Source organism: Macaca thibetana, chromosome 3 (assembly GCF_024542745.1).
Source record: "Macaca thibetana thibetana isolate TM-01 chromosome 3, ASM2454274v1, whole genome shotgun sequence".
Lineage (NCBI taxonomy): Eukaryota > Metazoa > Chordata > Mammalia > Primates > Cercopithecidae > Macaca > Macaca thibetana.
Window position 1 is genome coordinate 54,326,059 of NC_065580.1, and position 22,294 is coordinate 54,348,352.

The window sequence follows — 22,294 nt, forward strand, 5'->3', positions numbered from 1 at the left end:
TTGGGGTTCAGTGAGGGTGGAGGGGTGCTGAAGGCTTGGGCAAAGAGGAGGAGGTTTGGAGCCACTTCTGGAAGGGATGTGGGAGGAGTCTGTAAGAAATGAAAGAGGTACCAAGTGGCAGGGAGTGGGCAGCAGAGGCAAGAGGTATGTAGATACATCACCACATTTGGGGTCTTTCTATAGCTATGCTCAGCTGCCTAGGAATGGAGGTGGAGAAGGCAGATAGGGTATGGGTGTGGTCCTGGGTGGAGGGTTTTCAAGGTGGGAGAAAGCAACCTGGGGTGATGACAATGTATGAGCAGGACAGGGCAGGACTGTCTATCTATATTTACCTTCGAGAGGGGATCTCCCAGGGTAGATCTGCTCTTGAGCACCAAAGATTGAAAGGTGAGGAGACCAGCAAGTATAAGATCTGAGCCACAGCCTGTGGCTTCCACAGCCTGTAACTGAGACCCTAGGTTTATTTTTCCCCAGGAATCCTCCAACAGTCCTGAAACACCTGTAATGTTAAAGGGGCCGAGGAAAACTCTGTACACAGTTTTTATATTGACTTTGAGATACTCTGGTTTGCATTCAGCCTTCACAGCAGGAAGTAGCCTGGGACACAGCTAGAATTTACCTACTTGACTTTAACTTGATTTTAACTGCCACAGAAGCTGCTGTGTAGTAATGATTGCAAACCACACGCCCCGTTTCCTGTGGAATTTTCAGCTCGGAAACTCCCCGCTGCTCTTGTGCATAGTTTCAGTCTTTATTTATTAGGAATTACACTGAGGGTGCCAGTTTTGGGAGCTCAGTAAATTTTACCAGCATCCAGAAAGGAGGAAAAAGACTAACATTAACACATCAAAACATGTTAAAAAATAATTCTCCAGATTTCACTACAAAGAGGATTCCGTTTCAAATCTACTGCCCCAGGAGTGGTTTTGGTTGAGTAAGAACAATCAAATTGGCAGAGTTGTTCTGACATCACAATAATGCATCCAGGTTGGAAATTAATTTTCCTGGGAGGTTTTTAGAAAGGCATGCCAGGCAGCTCAATAGCCTCAAGAAAGTTGGGGGTTCTGAGTTCTAATTCTGAACTTTCTATATAACTGGATGTCTTAGCAACTGGGAGCTTCTTGAGGCACACATTTATTCATCTTCTATCCCCAGAGCCTGGTATAAGGTCTGGCATATATTGTATATTTCATGAATCCATAATATACAATGAGTAATATAATATAGAATGAATCACTATTGGAGTAGAAATTAGCTGCCTATATGATATGATATTATATTTGCATTTGGTAGCATCATTTCCTGGCCCTGCCTTATTATGGAAAGGAAAACTGCCTTGGTAGTGGTGAATAAAAAACCTTCATTCCAGAGGCAGACTGCTGGGAGAGTGTCCCTGCTGCATCGCCTGCTAGTCAAAGAGGCTCACTGAGCTACGGTGTCCTCATGTGTACAATGAACGCCTATAAAATGGGAACAATCTACCTGTACCTACTTCACAGGTTATCATGGGGGTGAAATGAGATAATAGAGGCAAAGTCCCTGGCATATAGCACAATCACAAAAATGCAAGGAAATTGGGAGTCTGTTAGCTGTTATTATTACCTTTTTTGCTAAACCTCTCAAAGATTCACTTTTCATCCCATTCTTGCAGCCTGAGATTTTCTGATGTGTACTGAACATGCAGGGTATCAATGCTCACAGAGAAGCTCTGAAGATCAGTTAATGTACAGAACCTAGCACAGTATTCAGGTCGTAATACATGCTTACTGAAAGGACGAATGTTGAAAGAAATTTGCTTTCAATTTCTGGCAATTAAAAAAGCATATAAATTAGTTCTATTAAGCGAGTGATTTAAAGATTTTCAGTGTATAATACAATTTTTGGATCCTTAGATTTAATAATACACTGAAATTAGTGAAAGTGTCCGGAGGTTGATGATTCTCGAATTGCACCACATAAGAACCTCCTGGTTAACTAAAAAATTCCTGGAGTTGGCTGGGCTTGGTGGCTCACGCCTGTAATCCCAGCACTTTGGGAGGCCGAGGCGGGTGAGTTACAAGGGCAGGAGTTTGAGACCAGCCTGATCAACATGGTGAAACCCCATTTCTACTAAAAATACAAAAATTACATGGGTGTGGTGGCGGGTACCTGTAATCCCAGCTACTCGGGAGGCTGAGGCAGGAGAATTGCTTGAACCCGGAGGTAGAGGTTGTGGTGGGCCAAGTTCACACCACTGCCCTCCAGCCTGAGTGACAGAGCAAGACTGTCTCAAAAAAAAAGAAAGAAAAAAAAAATTCCTGGGTCAGATTCAGAAGATCTGGGCAGAGTGCAGCCATTGGCATTCTAAACCAATCCCCCAGATGGTTCTGATATTACACTTTAAGGGAGCTGACAGGCCTCCTTTGAGAAACTCCAGGGGTTACCTAAAAATGTGATAGATCCTCATCTAAATGCAAGAATCTCTTTATTCTTTTACCATTAGTTTTCCTTCTTTTTCTCACATGGGTAAAAGAATAACAGGACTGAATTTACCTTCAATTATAGATGGGGTTGGGAGATTCTGGGTCCAGGCAAGTTTTGGTGTTGTGCAAGCATGGATATGCTTAAAGGATTTGCTGGAAAGATCTGAAGTTATTTTGGCTCATGCCTGTAATCCCAGCACACTGGGAGGCCAACGCAGGCAGATCACTTGAGGTCAGGAGCTGGAGACCAGCCTGGGCAATATGGTGAAACCCAGTCTCTACTTTAACTGGTGTGGTGGCGGGCACCTGTAATCCCAGCTACTCGGGAAGCTGAGGCAAGAGAATCACTTGAACCCAGGAGGTGGAGGTTGCAGTGAGCTGAGATTGCACCACTGCCCTCCAGACTGGGTGACAGAGCGAGACTCCGTCTAAAAAAAAAAAAAAAAAAATTCTGGAGTTATTTGGACATCCATATGTCTGAAAAACATCCAGAAGGGCATTATTTTGGATTGTTAAGCTAGGAGCCTGTCTGTTTCTCTAGTCTGACGTTTCAGGAGTATTGTATTTTCTCCTCAGGATGAAAGGAAGAAATATTCTGCAACACCATTATAAATAATTCAAAATCCAAGAGAGCTTAATGTGAAACATAGGAATGTGACTTGCAGTCACACTCCAAGTCCAAGAAAAATGCATCTTGATCAGCATTAGAAGTATATTAATGGAAAATAAATGGTAGGTAGGCCCATCAATCTGCAGGGGAGATGTCCTGTGTATTTTGATGATGGATTTCTCTAAGGATTTAAGCTCCCCGAATCTGGCCTCCACATTTAACCTCCAGTTGAGGTCATCGGTCTGTTCCATCACAACACGGTGTCGTACGGTATCGCTCTCCCCTCCTCACTAATCTGCTGTCGTAAATGTTGTCTTGAAAGGGTCTTAAGATTCAATTATTAATCAGAACCAATTTAACAGACTGCTGATGCCAGGAATGAAGTTTTTTTTCAATTTGCAAAGCTGGGATAAGCTGATCAAGGAGAATGGTACAATTTCACGGGAAATACATTAAGCTTCCCACGCCAGACTAAAGAGCTTACTGAGGTTCACAAGAGTGCAGAGAAAGGTGTGTTTGGGTGGATACATTAATAGTCAATGGAGAGATGGAGAGTAATTATGAGAAATTATACACCATTGCAGGCATCACTTTATATATATATGTATATTGATTTTGACCTGGGAGGAAGGGGCAAGGTACTCTACTCTCTCTTTAAAAAAATCTCATTTAAAATGTAGCCCTGCACATTTTACTTAGACAAATGGTGCTACAGAAGTGATGTTTTCTTAATTTTGCTTTATTCCCTTTTTTCATACTGAAGCTATGAGAAATTACAAGCTTATTAATTGTCATTTGAGGCGCCGGACTTCAGACTGGAAGGTGATAAATGACCTAAATCATTTGTAATATGCTGGAAGTATGGACAATCTGTGTTGAGTATAAGAAGATACATTGTTGAAGAGAGTCTCTCATAATTAATGAATAGATGTCACATTGCCCTGTGCATATAGGAAGTTACCAGCTAGAGTATGCCATCCCGAAATACGTATGTTCGGTATAAGGATAATTTTGAGCTGATTATTTTGAGAAACTGCAGACACAGGAGAAGCTCTGAAGACAGGGTAGGAGTTCCCTTTTGTAAGGGAAATTCATATCCAGAAAGGAAATCTCCATTCATGAGGGTGAAATTCTGTGCTGAGTAAAGGAGGATGACTCTAAGTCAGACTTCTCCATGAAGGCGGCACTCACATATGGATACCAAACCTTCCACTTGTTTACCATGCTTTTCCTGGTCACCTCCCCCTAACTGGCCCTTGCAATACCCTCCTTTCTTTGTTTCAGCTGAAGATGGTATTTAAGCCTGAACTTAAAGTCACCTCTTTGAAATTTGCTCATGTCTCTGGGTATCTCCTATGTATACATGAAGTTATGTTCTTAAACTTGTTTGTTTTTGTCTTGTTAACCTGTCTTTTATTATAGGGGTTCATCCCAGCTAAGAACTCAAAAGGGTAAAAGGATTGTTTTTCCTCCCCTGCGATGCTTGTCTAAATGCAAGCACCTCTTCGCTTTTTACCTTTAAGTTTCCTCCTTTTTTTCTCTGGTGGGTAAACGGATAAGATTGAAATTACCTACAGTCAGAGATTGGGAACTGTTTTCCCCCTACAGGACTAGAATTTCACCTCTAACATTGCATAGAGGCAAAGATGATCGTCTCCAAGTCAAGGTGGAACTAGGCTGCAGATAGGACCAGCTACATAATTTGCAGACCCAGGGTTAAATTAAAATTGTTCAAAAAGCAGGAAAAAGTGCCATTAAGAGCACTAAAATACAAACATTTTCCCTTTTTCCTGTGGTCCCTCTCATCTTGTTGTGGGATTTTGAAAATATACTTTTTAATGTCATTCTAAGTAAATAAAAACAAAAAAATCAAATTAGCACTAATTTACCATTCATTTTTATTTCATGCAATGCCAGTTTAAATGCAAATGTCAGAGCATTTAATTCATCTGTACAATCACTGAAGTCACGCAATCTGCATTTTGTCCCTGGAAGGTGCTGTGCTCTGGCCAGAAAAGGCAAACACAGACAGATTCCAGAAGGTTGGAAGGAGGGAGAGAAAGGTCCCCCAGGCACAGAGTAGGCTCAAGTGAACTGGCTGAAAGCACTCCCTCTGGCATGGGGGTGCTTAGGATCCTCACAGGCTGTCACTCAGGCCTGATGGCTTTTCAGAGTCTCCTTCCCACCAGCTGCTGGCCCAACTCATTGTCCCCTGTCTTGAGGAACCTCCCCTTCTCACTGGTGGTATTCCCAACCCACGGCAGACAAATGATCCTAAGGGTATTGTAACATCTCTACTAGGTAACTGGATCGAGGTGAGCAATAGGCTTCCTCCTCACTGAGCTGTGGACCCTGTCCACTGTCCACTAGACACATTGTAGCACTGCCAGTCCTGGGCAGGGACAGACACTGCTATGCCCTGCCCCGAGATGCTTCAGGATAGGTGCGTTCAACTATGATCCTCTCTTCTGTGCCCAGACCCCTGCCTGGGGCAGACGGTGGCAGTGGTTACTGGGCAGGCACAGGGAAAGCAGGCTGGGCAGGGCTCAGGGTTTCAGGGTTCAGGAGAGTAGGCTGAGAACCCATCTGCAGGAAGGTGGGGGGTGGGACTGGGAAGTGGGTGGAGGGAGGAGGAGGCAGCAGGAAGCTGGTCCCATGAACAGTCTCCATGCCCCCATCCCCCATGCTCCAGTGCCTCACTGTCCCATCAGAGTTCACTTGCAAAACACACATTCAAAGATACGACTATTAACAGTGTCAAGACTGGGACTGCAGAGCATTAAACCACAAGCATGGGAGCCCTTGTGAGCTAGGATCCCTGTGGGACTGCACTGGTCATGTGGCTCTGGTGTAGGAGCAAAGAATATGGAGCTGGCCCTGGGGGCAGGAGCAAAGGACAGGTAAGTGAGATGAAAGTCAGAGCTTCCTGCCAGCATGCCCAGCCTGGCCTATTCCCAATTCCCAAACAGGATTCTTCCTAACCAGGACAACTCTGTGAAGACTGGCTTTGCTCTCTGGACAAAAGGCTTTTCTTCTCTTTACTACTGCCCTGCTTTCAGCACGGCCCTCCTCCTCCACCTCCCTTCCCTGCCTACTGTCCTGATCCCCACTGCTGGGGGGCAGCAGGCTGCACATTTCTGGACCACCGAGTAAGTTTAAAAATCAAATCATTTGTGGCTTCTCTTTGGATTTTCCTTTGCAGCTCTGCCCTTTCTTGCTTCCCTTCTCTCTCTGTCTGAGAGAGGGGAGATCTGCCTTTTAATTATGTCTTACAGTTAACTAAGGTGGCATTCCCTGCCTGGCAGGATGCACGTGGCTTCAGCAGTTAATGCTGGTGAGGCTCTTTGAGCTCTTTGGGGTATGTGTGAGGGTTAGGGGGTACTGCTTTCCAGGATGTGGGCAGCCCAACAAGAAAATTGAGAGGGAGAGGGAAAAAAGCTGGTGTAATTAACAGAAGCGTGGAAAAGGTGGGAAAAGGAATGTGGGGAAATGGATAAGGAAAGGAGGCAGAAGGGAGGAGGAAGGAACGATGGAAAGACCCAGCTTTTCCCCTGCTCCACCCTGGTGGTTTGAAAATAGAGGCTTGAGCCTGAGAAAGCCACTGCCCAAGTAGATGGTATCTTTGCAGTGCTGGTGCCTAGGCAATGTGAACCCTAGGTGACAGGTGACAAGGAGCTTCAGCGCCAAGTCTCTTGCTTTGCTCCTGTCAAATTCTTGAAAATGTGACTGAGTATCCTTAGTTTTCTTGGGGTATATCCAAAAGAATTAGTACCCCATGAAGGTGTGGGTGCTCTGGAGAGAACTGGAGGGTTAGATGGGGGAGATAAGTGATACAGAAGAGAACAATCTCTTTTGGAGCTCCCAGTAGGCCTAGAGCTGTGTTGAGGAGCGTTGGGACTTTATGTTCACAACAATCTTCACGAATATGAACTTAATTTTTCCAGGGTGACCAATGCGTTGGCCGTATAAGCCAAGTATACTCATAACCTCAGATTTTGAAAGCCATTTTTTCCCCCAGCAGTTTGATAATCAGCTATCCTCTTGCGTCCTGTCGAGAAAGCAGCAGTAAATCTCCAGCTCTCTGAGAAGGAAGAAGGGGCCAATTGCTCTCTGATGGACTCACAGCCTAGAGGTAACTCACGGCTTCTTGGTTGAGCCCAGCAGACCAGCCCAGAGACTCAGACTCCCAAGGAGATGTGTCCCCATGCTCAGGAAACACCCAGCCACAGGCTTCCCGTTCTTTCTTTTCTCTCAGTAATTCACATTTCTTTCCAGAGAAATATTTCTTTTCTGAGTTATGATGCAGATACTACCGAGATGTTCCTTACAAGGGGAGCAACAACTAACGTGTCAAAGTAAACATTACGATCCCACCTGAAGACTTGGAATACTATGATATACTTGCTGAGATCTCTTTCATGACTGGCAAGACATGAGAACAATATTTATCTCTAAGAGAGAAGGTAAAATTGCTAGCAAAGATGGCGCTATTTCTTCTAGAGCAGAATCTGTCAAAGTGGTGGCCTGTGGGTTTCCCACATCAGAAGTACCTGGATGATGGTCAAAAAGCAGATTTATGCACACCACTGTAGAACTTCGGAATCTGTGTGGGTGACAGCTCAGAACCTACATGTTAAATACTGGGAGTTTTACTTTTCTATCTATCTGAGAATCAGTGTTTGGAGTGGTGGCTCTCAAACCTTGGGGTGGGGGGTCTCAGAATCACCTAGAGGGCTTATGGAATACAGATTCCTGGGGCTCACCTCCACAGTTTCTGATTTAGCAGGTTTGGGGTCTGAACATCTGCATTTCTAATAAGTTTCTGGGCAATGCTGCTGGTCTGGAGGCTACATTTTGAGAACCACTAGTTTGGAACAATTAAAACAATTTAGTTTCATGTCAGTCAGGTGTAACCTACTTCCTGTCCTGGGGAAGCCCTCTGCATCAGGGTGTTGGAGGTAGTGGTGGTGCTGGGCTTGTTTTCTGTCTGTCTAGCAGGTGGATGTCTGGGGAAGCAGTTACTGGGGCTCAGAAAACACTATCCAAAAATGAAGTCCTCAGAAGCAGGCTCAGAAGCAAAAGATCTTCTCTGACCTTCTTCTGCTCTCCTGTCTCCCAGTCCCATTCTCCCCCAAGGCTAGCCATAGAAACTATAATGGCAAAAACCGCAATTACTTTTTTTTTTTTTTTTGATGGAGTTTCACTCTTGTCGCCCAGGCTGGAGTGCAGTGGTGTGATCTCGGCTCACTGCAAACTCTGCCTCCCAGGTTCAAGTGATTCTGCTGTCTCAGCCTCCCGAGTAGCTGGGATTACAGGCGTGCACCACCATGCCCAGCTACTTTTGTATTTTTAGTAGAGATGGGGTTTCTCCATGTTGGTCAGGCCGGTCGCGAACTCCCGACCTCAGGTGATCCGCCCACCTTGGCCTCCCAAAGTGCTGGGATTACAGGCTAGAGCCACCGTGCCCGACCTAAAAAACGGCAATTACTTTTGCATGAACCTAATAGAATCCCTCTTCTCCAAGGCTGGTCACAGAAACCAGAACCCTCTTTTTCCAAAGCCAGGCATAGCATCTAAATATAGTACTCTAACTTTCCTTCTGCTCTATCTGTATAAAAACTGGCCATAAAGAAATTTTCAGATCCACCTTGTTTGACTATTGGCCATAAGGCCCCCATTCCAGAGAGTGTCCTGCCCCACATCCAGGAAGGAAGGAATGCTGGCTCAGAGAGGCCAAGAAGAATCTAGACAGAGAGGCCTTGCTGGGTTTCCCCACTCACTCTATTAGCATTAGATCCTAACCATTTTGTCCAATCATATTTCTATATGGCTGTCCCTACTTCGTTGAACCTCAGCAGAAAAATGGGCAATTTCCCCTGAATCTTTGGATCTTCATTCTGAAGGCTCCCAGGAATACATGTTAAATAAATTTATATGCCTTTTCTCTTATTAATCAATCTGCCGCATGTCACTGACTTTTCAGTGAACCTTAAGTGGGCCAAGGGCCTTGGCCCCCACACAGTGCGGGGCCACCCAGCCCCCAGGAGCCAGGCCGGTCTGTGCAGGGCCCTGAGGGAGCAAATTAATGTGTATCTCTGTCAGATGGCTAGGCTCTGTTGGCTGGTTCTTCAGACTCTCGAACGCTCAGTTAGTTCTGGGGTTTCCTCTACGGCAAGACATGAAGGCCTGGCCAAATCTAGAGCTTCTAGTAGTTCTCAGAACTAAGCTGGAGTAACTAGAAGCAGAAAAGAAGGCAGAGTTGACTGGACCCAGTGGCTCACATCTGTAATCCCAGAACTTTGGGAGGCCGAAGTGGGTGGATGGCTTGAGCCCAGGAGTTCAAGACCAGCCTGGGCAACACAGTGAAACCCCATCTCTACTAAAAATACAAAAATTCGCTAGGTGTGGTAGCACATGTCTGTAGTCCCAGCTACTTGGGTGGGGGGCTGAGGTGGGAGGATTGCTTGAATCCAGAGGTGGAGGTTGCAGTGAGTTGAGATTGCGCCATTGTACTCCAGCCATGTGACAGAATGAGATCTTGTCTAACCGAAAAAAAAAAAAAAAAAAAAAAAAAAAAAAAAAGGCAGAGTCCTCATCATCACCGTGGCTAACCAGGAAACCAACTTGGCATGTTTGCATGCTGACAGGCCATCAGGCCTCCAGGCTGATATTTTAGGGTCTCAGGCCATAGATGTGCCCCTTCTTCTGAAATATTTAGAAAGCATTTCAGGCTGAGGCTTGCACAGACAGTGGAGTGCTTTGCTGTGGCTCAGGAGCAGTCCACAGAACTCCTTTCCTCCATCTGTCCCCTTCCCCTTTTCCTTCTCCTTCCCTTCCTCTCCCTACCTCCCTTTCCTCAGACACCTGCAGTTTCCAATTTGGTCACTAGAGGGCTCAGCAGGACAACGATTATCCTAGGAAGGGGCAAAGAAGGACCTGAAAGAAGCCTGAAATCCACCCCCTACTCCAAGCTGGTTGACTGTTGTTTGGGGGCTCTCCAGCAAAGGGAGAACTAAGGCAAGGAGCTTGTGATGCTTGCCTGCCTGCCCAGCATCCTCAGCGGGAAGACCAACTAGTCTTGTGTGGCTGCCCAAGAATGCCATTTTCCTCTTCAAACAGTGCTGCAGTTGTCACAGGAGAAGGAATGGTAACACCAGGGCAGTGATAGTTGCCAAGAATTAGTCCCCTTCATTATCTCCAACAGCTGCTTCCCTCAAATGACATGGTGGATTATCATCTTTCAATCTTACATGAAGTGCCATGCAGAGGTGGCATCAAGAGTCTCTTTGCACAACCCTTCCAGCCAGATGTCCTGCCTCTCAGTCCCTTCTCTGCCAAAATTCTGGAGCTGAAATTCTATCCTGGTAATACTTTCTGAGGCCATAGCTCTTTGTGGTGCTATTTGTCCAGTGCACTAGAACCTAAGAAGTACACAAGAAATGATCCACCTCTGTGATTTTCCCTGTTCTGCCATATCCTGTCCTGCTCCTCCCATCAGATTTTGAATCAGTGTCAGATTCAGGGAAGGCTGCTGCAGACTAGATGCATTTGTTTGGAAAAAGTTGTGTAATCGGCTACACTTGATATATGAAAACCCAAATGGACCAAAATGTTAAATCAAGCGATGAGTTTTTGCTCTCTAAAAAAGATTCATCATAGCCAGTCACAGTGGCTCATGCCTGTAATCCCAGCACTTTGGGAGGCCAAGGCAGGTGGATCACTTGAGGTCAGGAGTTCGATATCAGCCTGGCCAACATGGCGAAATCTCGTCTCTATTAAAAATACAAAACATTAGCTGGGCGTGGTGGTGTGTACCTGTAGTCCCAGCTACTCGGGAGGCAGAGGCAGGAGAATCGCTCAAACCTGGGAATTGGAGGTTGCAGTGAGCTGAGATTGTGCCACTGCACTCCAGCCTGGGCAACAGAGCGAGACTCTATCTCCAAGAAAAAAAAATCATCATAAAAATGTCATTTACTTGCCATGGAAAGAGAAAGCTCTGTTAAAAAAGTGACATTGCATATTTGGTTAATAAGTGTAATTCCATAATTTTATGTAAATGAAGGGTGTATCTCAAAACTCTGCTGAAAGCTGGCATGTGTGGGTTTCTATTCTTGCCTTATTGGCTTTTGAATTATTCTCCGACTGCCTCAGAGACTTCCCTGGCCTTGTTAACTTGGTTAGCAATACACTGAAAAGGAGAGAATGTAACCTTGTTCACCTGCTGGATCTGCTCAAGTTCCAGAGCTCTGATCAGTGATATCTCAGGAAGAAGAGAAGTACATACCAGCTGGATAACCTCAAACTACTGAAATCGGCTGATTTGAGATTACCAAACCGGAGCTTGCCACATCTATCTGAGTCTGATAGGTCCGTGTAAAGGGCACAGGCTGTGTGCTCCTCATCTGCACCTTCTCCTTCCTGCCCTTGTTCTTCTTCAGTTAGTAACAGAAAATCACAAGGCCCTTGCTCCTGGAGGCTGTCCCCATTTGCAAAGCCTGACTATAACTTCTTTCATAATCCTACAGACGAAAATGAATATTGTGGGAGGAAACTGCATGAAAAGCCCGAGGTTGCTCAGCAAACTTAGCATCATGTACTTTTGAAATCAGCTGCTTTCAAACTCATTTTATAGATGAGGAGCCCAAGGTCCAGAGAGGCATAGCAACTTTCTCAAGCTCACCCAGATATTTCGTGGCAGAGCCAGGAGAGGGACTTGGGGTCCTTTCTTGGGATGTAGGCTCCTTCACTTTTCAAAGGCTCTCCTGGTAGTGTGCAAGAGATTCTCTTCCAGAGAGAAATGAACTGGGATATCACACCAAAAAGATGCTTTGATGGGAAGAGGAGGATTAAGTTTTAATCCAGGCTCTGCCCCCATCTTGGGCAAGTTATGTTCTCTCTTGAAACCTTGGCCATTTCCTGTGAATTAAGGGATTTGGAGTGAAGGCTCCGTCTCTAAGGACTCATCAGCTCTAGAATTCTGTTTGTAAACGATGGGTTGGGTCTCAACACTGCAGGGGCTTGGGCAGCACTCAGTCATATCTCATAAGAGCCCCTCTAATTTTACATTCTTGTCATCTCTGCCAACTATCTTGGGAAGTTTCCTGCAAATTTCCATTCAACACACACCAGAAACTTCAGTGAAATTGAGAACAAGAGGCAGTTCCAACCCTGCAATCACAGTCAGGATCATATTTTAAATGTTCCAGGTATGCTCTTAGGGACAAATACCTCCTTCTCAATTTATTCTGTAAATCGAGTTTATCACATATTGGAATCACTCAGTTTGGAGATATAGGTAATGGAAAATCAAGGAACACCAGAAGGAATTGTGTGTGTGCGCATGTGTGTGTATGTGTAAACAGTACAATGAAGGGCCACTAGAGTCCGTATCTGGCTTGAAACCCATTATTCTTTTTCCTTCGTGGTCACAGTTTTGTTCCATCACATACACAAGTGTACACAGGGAACATAATACATGAGAAGATGACCTCTTCTCTCCATGGCTATTTTAGCCCTGTTAGTTGGCACAATGGTGTTTACTTTCACTTAGCATTCACTCTACGGAGACTCCCACAGCAGTAATCCGCTTAAGGCTGGTGGCCCCAGAGAATGCCGCATAGCAAAGGACAAGGTTTGTACAGAGATGCCCACATGTGTGGTTCCACACTCTGTAGTAGTATGTTGCAGTGAGAGTGTGGACACATGCCTAGAATTCTAAAAGCTCATCATCCAAGTGCTCATTGTCAGAGAACAATAACCAAACACATCCCCCAGGACTCCCCAGCTCCTTCCCAGGGAGGTGCCAGGCTGACAGCTGCAAGTGCCAGAGATTGTGGGAGAGAGAAGCACAGATATAAAATCAGGAACAAAGACAGAAGATTTATGGCTTGAAGCGGCAGTTTCATGCGGCCCAAGTGCTAAGCGCTGAAAGCGGGAATCAGAGAACAGCGGAGAAAACATGCGGGAACAGAAGGCAGAAGCGCACAAAACACAGCTGAACCCACAAAGCCATGCTCACACTTACATGGTGTGGTCTCACACTACCTTAGTTTGCCTTAAGCATTTCCATCATCTGAGAGTGTGGGAGGAAAAAACAGAACATTAAAGGTAAAATAAGTTAAGAGCTCACACTTGGTTTTTTAAAGATTAAAACAACGTCATTCCTGGCTATTCCATTGACGGTGTGCAGAGACATGCTTGGTGATTCACAATGAGGAAAATCACAGTCCTGAGAGCCAGACTGCCTGGTTCAAACTTTAGTCCTGCTACTAGCTGGCTGTGCGACCTGGGCAAGTGTCTTAACTTCCCGTGCTTTGGTTTCCTAATCGTAAATGGGCCAATAGTAGCACTTACCTCATCACATTGTGGTGAGGATGGAATGGATTACCGCATGGGAAATACTTAGAGGCTGGGCGCAGTGGCTCACGCCTGTAATCCCAGCACTTTGGGAGGCCGAGGTGGGTGGATCACTTGAGGTCAGGAGTTCGAGATCAACCTGACCAACATGGCAAAATCCCATTTCTACTAAAAATGCAAAATTTAGCTGGGCATGGGGGTGGGTGCCTGTAATCCCTGCTACATGGGAGTCTGAGGCAGGGAAAATTGCTTGAACCTGGGAAGCAAAGGTTGCAATGAGCCAAGATCATGCCACTGCACTCCAGCCTGGGTGACGGCAAAATTGCATCTCAAAAAAAGAAAGAAAAGAAATACTTAGAATATCTCTGTTATTCTACAAGCCCAAGGAAAGAATATTCCTAGTCAATATCAAGCATTTTCTAAGAGTTAGACACCATCGTTGTTTTTATTACTTTTATCTTTGGTTTCCTCAGACAATACTACCCAAAGGACAGGAAAAAGAAGTGAAAGTCAAGGACTTGGAGAGAATTTTAGATCCTCAATAAGAAAAATAATCAAGGGAAAAAGACAAAATGGATTGAGCAAAAAAGACATGGATTGAGCAATCATTCCAAGTGTCATTAAAATTCTTTGAGGACATCATTTCACATTCTGGATTATCCTAAAGCAATTCGGAGTAGCTTTAAAAGAAAGATAAGTAAAAATCAATTGTACACACACAGATCAATTAGAACTCTAAAGCCTGGTTCATGCCGGATGCTTCAAGGCTATGCATACATCCTCAGGTATGCTGCCATGCTGTTGTCTTCCATTTTCTCAATTGCCTCCATCTAGTGCCTCACAGAGAGCTGCTGAAAGGTGCCAGTGCGTGGATCGGAGTTTGGGGTGGTGGTGGTATGAGGATCAACTGGTTGATCATGCAGGCGGGTGAACTTCTCTCCCCATTCTTTCCCAGAACCATTTCATTAGCTTTGCCCTCACTTGGCAGGACACTGTGGTCAAACAGGGAAGAATGGGACACTTAGTCTAAAAGGTACCTGCAAGGAAAATGCCCTGTGGATGACCTGGGCTTGAGTCTGCCTTTGCTGACCATGCTCTGAGTCCCTAGTTGGTCAGCACCAGTGCCCAGTTAGTTCCTCACTTTTCCTCAATTTGAATCCCACTCTCTCCACCTCCCAGTGGTGCATTTGCTCATGTAGATGGGCCTATTGAGAAAGGTCTTATTTAAAAACATGTAGCATTCCATGAAACTCAGATTAATGGGTTGTCATCTCCTTCTGGACACCCAATTCCTTCCCCTCCAACACCTCCTATCTGATTGATAGCTTCTCATTTCCTGCTTCCCATCTGGCCCTCTTCTTACTTCTCTCTTTTGGTCACTTGTATTCATCACTGGCCTGAGATAGTTTTCAGAATAGAAGGTGCAGGCCTCTCCTCTAAGTTTCTCTCTGCTCCTTGTCACTTTTTCAAAGGCATGAACGACTGTATTGACTCTTTTCAGGATATGAGTATTTGGATGAAGTGACTCGATTGATTATATGAAGTTGGGTGTCAGAAACACCATTTCAAATGAGAAATGAAAAGCGACCTTGGAAGTTTTTAGCTGATGGAACACAGAGAGGAAGAATGTTGAGGAACATATCAGAGTCCGTTGGGGAGTCTTGCCTAACTCACCTTTCCAGAAAGGGTGAGTTCCCTGCCTTCGCTCCCTGAAACACAGAGCGCAGCAATGTGCTCAGCTTCCATCGAGGTGCATTCTTCCACCGCGGAGGTGGAAGTGTGCGTGTTTATCTGTGGTCCCACACTGTTGCGCTCTGAGAAGACCTCTGCTTTGAGCAGGGTTTTAACCCAAATCATTAAAAAATATGTAAATGCACTCCAGAGTTGTAGAATTCCCCAGCTCAGTAGCTGCCAGTTGAGCTGCAGGCTCCCAGAGTCTGGGCTTGGGTTTTTATTTCTTGGGCAGCCTCTCACTATGTCAAGTACAGCATGCCCCGTGCTGCAGGTAGGGGTTAGGGCTGCCAGGAATGGTAGCTTCATTTGTCTGGCAGGGAGGTTGGCTTTTAAAAGACATGGTCTTAGATCTTTCCAATCAGAGGTACTGTTTCAAGGACACACATTATAGTGCTCATGCTCTGGAACACAGAGAGACACCTTGATCTGTTCAACACCTTTTTGAAGGGGTGCTATTTATGTCATCAGAATGTTGCTCAGGCAAAAGTGCACACAGGCAAAAGAGGTAGAAGATACTTAGAGAAGCAAAGACATTTTCAACCAGAAAAAGTAGGTATATTGAATTGGTGTTTGCAGAAATTGAGACAATTAAACAGAATTATTAATCAATTAACCAAATTATAACTAGGCTAGGAAATGATTTCAAAGGAAATCATTTCAAATAAGTCATTATCTTGCTTTGGAATCATCATCTGGCATTATCGTCTTGCATTTGGTTCCACAACAGACGAAGAAGGTCATTATTTTGACAGAAGAGATAGAGGCAGTTACGCTTAAGCAATGCCACATCTCCTGGAGTGTCAGTGAGCTCTTCAGCCTGCAGGACTCCATCTGGAGGGCTGGAGGTCTCAATGCAGCGAGGACAGCCATGGCATTATCATCCCATACACTGTGAGTTTTAGTCAAGAGTTCAATGGCAGTCACTTCTAAGGTCTGCTCTGGGCTCCAGGGCCCAATCCCCTTCCCAGGCAGGCTATGTGTATTCCTAGGTGTAAGCTGTCAGGCTAGGTTTTGGTGGGTAGCCCATGTAGGTAAAAGCACCCCCCACAAAAGCTTCTACCACTAGAGGAGGAGCTGATGTCTGAGTAACCTTAAGAGTATTTTGCTGTGCTATGCTTAACTCATCAAAATAACTGATTTTTTTTTTTTTTTAAAGGATTGTGTGTGTGTGTGAGGAGGTTGATCAGAACAGACATGCTGGTTAGGGTAGTTGGGAACAGTTTAGAAACTGATTTTAATCCTTTATAAAAGTGCTGTCTAGAACAGATGAAATATGCATGGTGGGGGAAGGTAGAGAGCATAGAGAGAGAGGAGGAGAGGAGGGGGAGGATGAGTTTGAGGGAGGGCAGGACAGGAAGTCGCTCCCACTGGATCTGCACCATGATGGATGAAGCCTCATCAGACCTCTTTTATCTCTCCTTTTGCTTTCTCTGGTGTCAGGAGTGGAGAAACTATTTGCCTTGAGATCTCCTGAAACAATAGAGGGGCAATGAGGACCACATCAACAAAGCATCTTCTTCTTCTTTTTTTTTTTTTTTTTCAGACAGAGTCTCGCTGTGTTGCCCAGGTTAGAGTGCAGTGGCACGATCTCGGCTCACTGCAAGCTTTGCCTCCCGGGTTCATGCCATTGTCCTGCCTCAGCCTCCCGAGTAGCTGGGACTACAGGTGCCCACCACCACACCTGGCTAATTTTTGTATTTTTAGTAGAGACAGGGTTTCAACGTGTTAGCCAGGATGGTCTCGATCTCCTAACCTCGTGATCCGACCGCCTTGGCCTCCCAAAGTGCTGGGATTAAGCATCATTCTTTTGAGGGAGTATAAAATGCCCTACTCTCTTTTTGAATTAGTAAGGGGAACATAAAACTCAAATAAATGGGTGCAAAAATTATTTTAAAGATCCACCCAGTTTTATGTTATTGCTAGTAAAAAGAGGCAGTTGAGAGGAGAGAAGAGAGGTAGAGAGATAGCCAACAGGCAGTGAGATTCACAGAAGGAGCAAAGAAGAGATAAAAATGAAAGCTCTGCACACAGAAAGTCATACATGGGAAAGCAGACATGTGGTGGCTTAGGGACAGCCACACACAGGTACCCCCAAAGACACACACACACATACACACACATCCCACATAATGCATCGTAATACATATTGACTTGAATCAGTATCTTTCTTTGATCATCATTCCATTTTCCATAGACACAACGAGGATGCAATGTCCTTATCCATGCCCCTAGGATGAAGAAAATAAGTCGAGGTGAAGCTGGGTTTTATGCAGAACGTGGACTGCAGGCCACTGAGGAAGGTTCTGTCTTAGCTACATAGTCACGCCTCATGAAAAAAACTCTTCGGGGTCTCCCTGACCCCTGAAAATGATCCCTGGGGTCATAGGGGTTGTATTCCAATGAAGGCAATGGGATGTACTTTTGTGCATTTTTCTATAAGATGGGAGAGGATTTCTTAGAGAAAAGGAAGATCAATGCCCCTGCCAAAAGGCAGCGGAGGCTTGCTGGTACCATGCATGTGTGGGTGAGGCATACTTTCCTCTGTGCTATGAGCCCACGGACACGCTTTTTACCATCATTGCTCCTAGTGAAGAACTCTGACTATTCACAGGACTCACTAAATATAAGAATCACTCATCATGGAGGCTCAACTAATGAGCTGATAAGCTTATTTATTATACTCGAAACATTAAAAAAGACAACCTTCATGTTTCTATTTGATTTATTCAAACTTGAATGAACTGTGGTCTCATTCATTTAGAATATTAGAAAAACCACCAAAATGTCCTTCTGACTATTTCTTTTTATTTGGGTGATTTTCACTAAGCCCTGGGAATTTAGGTTCTATGGTTTAATTTCCCACTTCCTAGGTAGTAGTAGATAATAGGTGGAATGCTGAGTATTGACTGTATGCATCCCTCCTGGATATTTGGTGTTTAGTGTGGGGAGGGTAGCAATAAAAAGTACAGAAATGAAGGAAACTGGGAGTGATAGCTCCTGCCTGTAATCCCGGTACTTCAGGAGGCCGAGGTAGGAGGATCACTTGAGTTCAGGAGTTCAAGACCAGCCTAGGCAACAAGGCCCTGGTCTCTACATTAAAGGAAAGAAAATTAGCATGGTGGCATGTGCCAGTAGTCCCAGCTACTCCGGAGGCTGAGGCTGAGCTTGAGCCTGCGAGATTGAGGGTGTAATAGTTGTGATTGTGCCACTGCACTCCAGACTGGGTGACAGACTGAGACCTTGTCTCAAAAAGATTAAAAAAAAAAAAAAAAAAAAAAGAAAACCCACAATAAAAAACAAACAAAAAAGAAATGAAAGTCCTCTAGAAAATGATTTTTAATTGAGAGGCCTTTCAGAGAAGGAATACAAGATAGTATTGTAATTTAGTGTTAGAATCAAAGAAGTTTAGGGCTGCGTGTGAACTTGGTAATTTTCCAGTCCAAATTTTATAGATGTTTCCTAATCTATAAAATGAAGCAAATTTACTGGATAATAATAATTAACATCATTAATAATTATATGTAATAATTATTCATTATAATTGTCAATTTTAATACGTATAACTATAATTAATTTTAATGATCAATTAATTAATAATATTATTAATTATCTGGTCAGCTTGCTTCATTTTGTAGATTAGGAAACAAAAACTCAGAGGACAAGTGAAAGCCTGTTATGGACAGTTAGTGGTAGACCTCCTGACTCATGATCCAGGACCACCCCACCATACTTCTTCCCATTTTCAACAGAAGAACAAAGTTTTCTAAGCAATACACCCATCAGGTAATATGAGTAATATAGCCAACCTACCCTCTGAGTACAGAGAGACTTAAAATCTTCCAAGCAAGTGTTACAGGTGTGAGCCTCTGTGGCTAGCCAGAAATGTTAATTTAAGTTTTTTTCTTTCTTTCTGTTTTTAAGACACAGTCTTGCTTTGTTGCCCAGGCTGGAGTGCAGTGGTGTGATCTCAGCTCACTGGAACCTCCACTTCCTGGGTTCAAATTATTCTTGTGCCTTAGCCTCCCGAGTAGCTGGGATTACAGGTGTTTGCCACCTTGCCTGGTTAATTTTTTGTATTTCTAGTAGAGATGGGGGTTTCACCATGTTGGCCAGGCTGGTCTTGAACTTCTGACCTCAAGTGATCTGCCCGCCTCGGCCTCCCAATATGCTGAGATTACAGGCATGAGCCACCACGCTTGGCCCCGAAATTGTTAATTTTATAATATAAAAGAAATTCAGGTTTCTAATCTGCCATATAGGTGAAAACCCTCAGGATTTCAGGACCAGGGTTCTGTTGACTGAAATGCACTTTAAACACCTCAGCTGGCCTTGAAGGTTAGTTAAGTTCCCTGTTTTCACAATCTCACCAATTTAACACTGCCATCCTGTCCTCCCTCTGGGGTGACAGGTGGCTAAAACCACATTTAGATTTTCCTCTGGGGGGAAATTTCTCTCTCCTTGATGGTCTCACTGTTCTGTGTCTCACAGCCTACTAGGAACCTGCAGGGAGCTCCCCTTGGGAGTGTCTCTTCTCTGCCTACCTGCTTTCATCTACTCTGGGGTCAGAATATTCTCTTTCTTTAAGAATTCATTCCCTGGTGGAAATGTAAGCATGCTAGAATTTAGTCTGGGCTCTTACAGCATTGTTTCTGTTTTTGCTTTAGCCATTATTGAAAGTGATTTTTGAAAAAATGAAATGGGTCCTGGTACTTACTACATTATTTTGGTTAAAAAGATGAAGCAATGTTTCTCTGTACTTGCACATTCCAACACAGCAGTCCCTAGACACATGTGGCTATTTAAATTAAAATAAGACACAATTAAAAATTCAGTTCCTCAATTTCACTAGACACATTTCAAGCACTCAAAAGGGTATGAAATTGGACAGAGCAGATATAGAACATTTCCATCACTGTTTTGCAAGACAGTGCTGCTCTATAACACTTACTACGCTTTAGTCAAATTTGAAAGCAAGCTGTGTACTTTGTTCTACAAGTCAGATTCTGGAAAAGATACAATGAAACATAAATATGTCAGCTACAGTCAAAACTCATTGGTAAAATAATAAACAATACAGTTGGAATTCTGGGTGTCTTTATGTTCAAGTCAGCCACACACAGCCTTATCACTTAATTTAGATTCTAATAAAGTCAGACTTCATTTAAATGAAGAACTGACTTTCACTACAATGGTAGTTCTTCTCAATGGAGGTGTATATGTAGGGTTAGAAGCAGAGGTGGAAGTACACAGCAAAATGTATCAGAAACACCTGAGAACTTGCACAGAACTAGCCGTTTCCACCCTCCCTAGATAGGATTGGATTTAGTTAGAGGGGCAGGTGCGAAACAAAGGGCCTCTGTCTTTTGATAAAGTTTCTCAGATGGTTTTCATGTGTTTTTCCCAGCTGCATCCCTCCAGTTGAGAACCAAAAGGATGGCTAATTACAGAATGGCAAGGGTCATTGGGGTAAGTTATATCCATAAGTCCTTATGTAGGTTAAGCTCTGATTACTGGGACTGATTTCATGAGCAATTCTGTACTAAGTCTGAGTGGGTAAGACCTCTGGTTCACAAGGTTATGTTGTTTCTTAATATAACATGGTTATACTGTTTCTCAAGGTTATATTGAAGGCATGCTAGCATCAAACATTTATTCGTTTAAGAATCACTTATTGACTGTCTAATAATGTCTATCAAACACTGTGATAAGTATTGTGGAATATGGTCAAATAAGTAAGCAATGGCACTGGAATGTGGCAGCTAAATTCCTGTGTGGGCTTTGAGTTAGACTGAGTTTAAAATTGGTACTTTCTATAGGGTTCAGTGTATACTGCTCAGGTGATGGGTGCACGAAAATCTCACAAATCACCACTAAAGAACTTACTCATGTAACCAAACACCACCTGTTCCCTAATAACCTATAGACATAAAAATAAAAAAAATAAATTTGGTGCTTTTTAGCTGTGTGTCCTCAGGCAAACTACTCAACCTCCTCAAGGCTCAGTTTCTTGCATTAAATTGGGAATACTGTTAGCACTTACTTTATGGGATTATTAATGAGGATTGAATAATATAAAATACACAGGGAAGATTTAGTACAATTTAGTGACTACAGCATTAAAGAGTATATAGTTTAGTGCGGAAGATAAACCTACTTAGGCTACACTCCTCCTCACTGCAGATGGCTGGTTCAATTGATAACGAAAAGGTGCTAAAGAAGTCAAAGGTGTAGGTTTGATCCCTGTGTGGTCCAGTCAGCTCTAGGGTAGATCAGATGTCTCTGCTCTTAGCCCGGCCATTCCACAAATGTGGCCAGTAGGGAATCAGGGTAATGGCACATGGACAATCAAACATGAGAGCTGAGATGATCCAGGATGAAGTCATCCAAGTTCCTTCCTTTAGAGACAAGTAGACTAAGTTACAGAATTGAAGTACCTTGCCAAACTTTAAACACGACTCACCAGTGGCATAGCTGAAGCCAGATCTCAGGCTTTCTGATTCCCTGCCCAATGTTCATTGTGCACACATTGAATATTTCCTAATGGAACAGAGATCTTCATCACCATGAAATATTATAAAAGATCCCCATCTTACTATTATCTGGCCGTGGGGTTATTTTCAAACACATTTTCATTAGCTTCAGAACCCAGACACAAGACTGGGTGCAATTTTCATTTGTTGTCAGAGATAAATTGACATCCTACAAGCCATAGCTCCTAGGAGCAACTCTATGTAGACTAACAAACTACAATAGTCAAATATTCTTGAGATCCAGTTTGTTGTACACCCCAAACCTGGCTCATCTCTGCTCAGCAGGGGTAAATCCTTCAGTTCTGGAATATCAGAATGGGTAGCAGAGCATAATGAACTTATAAAAAAACAGAGGGCCAGAATGTAGGACCCAACCTTCATGGCGCCATAGCCCTGAAATGATCTTTCTTGGACTTTAGTTCTCAGGGCAGATGGTCAACTTTTGCTTCCATCACTTCTTTCATCCTGTTACTTTCTAAGAGCACAAATGGTGAAAGAACGGTAGGCTTTTTAAATGAGAGTGTGATGGCATCTTGGTAGTTCTTCCTGCATGGCTGTGTGGGCTAGCTTCTTCCAAAGACAATAAGTGCCTCAGCATATGG

The 22,294-nt window shown here is 43.9% G+C and overlaps 1 protein-coding gene and 1 long non-coding RNA gene across 4 annotated transcripts in view; one reads left to right on the forward strand and one right to left on the reverse strand.

Moving 5' to 3' along the window:
- LHFPL3 (LHFPL tetraspan subfamily member 3) overlaps nt 1–22,294 on the reverse strand; it is a 567,114-nt gene that overhangs the window by 50,480 nt on the left and 494,340 nt on the right. The window contains exon 3 of one of the 3 annotated variants that reach the window (XM_050782720.1): nt 13,097–13,144. The exons of the other annotated variants lie outside the window; for them this stretch is intronic. Coding sequence (XP_050638677.1) covers nt 13,128–13,144 — 17 coding nt within the window. The 3' untranslated portion in view covers nt 13,097–13,127. The remainder of the gene's footprint in view (nt 1–13,096; nt 13,145–22,294) is intronic. 3 annotated transcript variants of the gene reach the window in all.
- Nucleotides 6,020–20,864, forward strand: LOC126949853 (uncharacterized). The gene is made up of 3 exons (XR_007723976.1): nt 6,020–6,221; nt 7,091–7,204; nt 20,567–20,864. It is a non-coding gene; the product is annotated as an uncharacterized LOC126949853 (long non-coding RNA).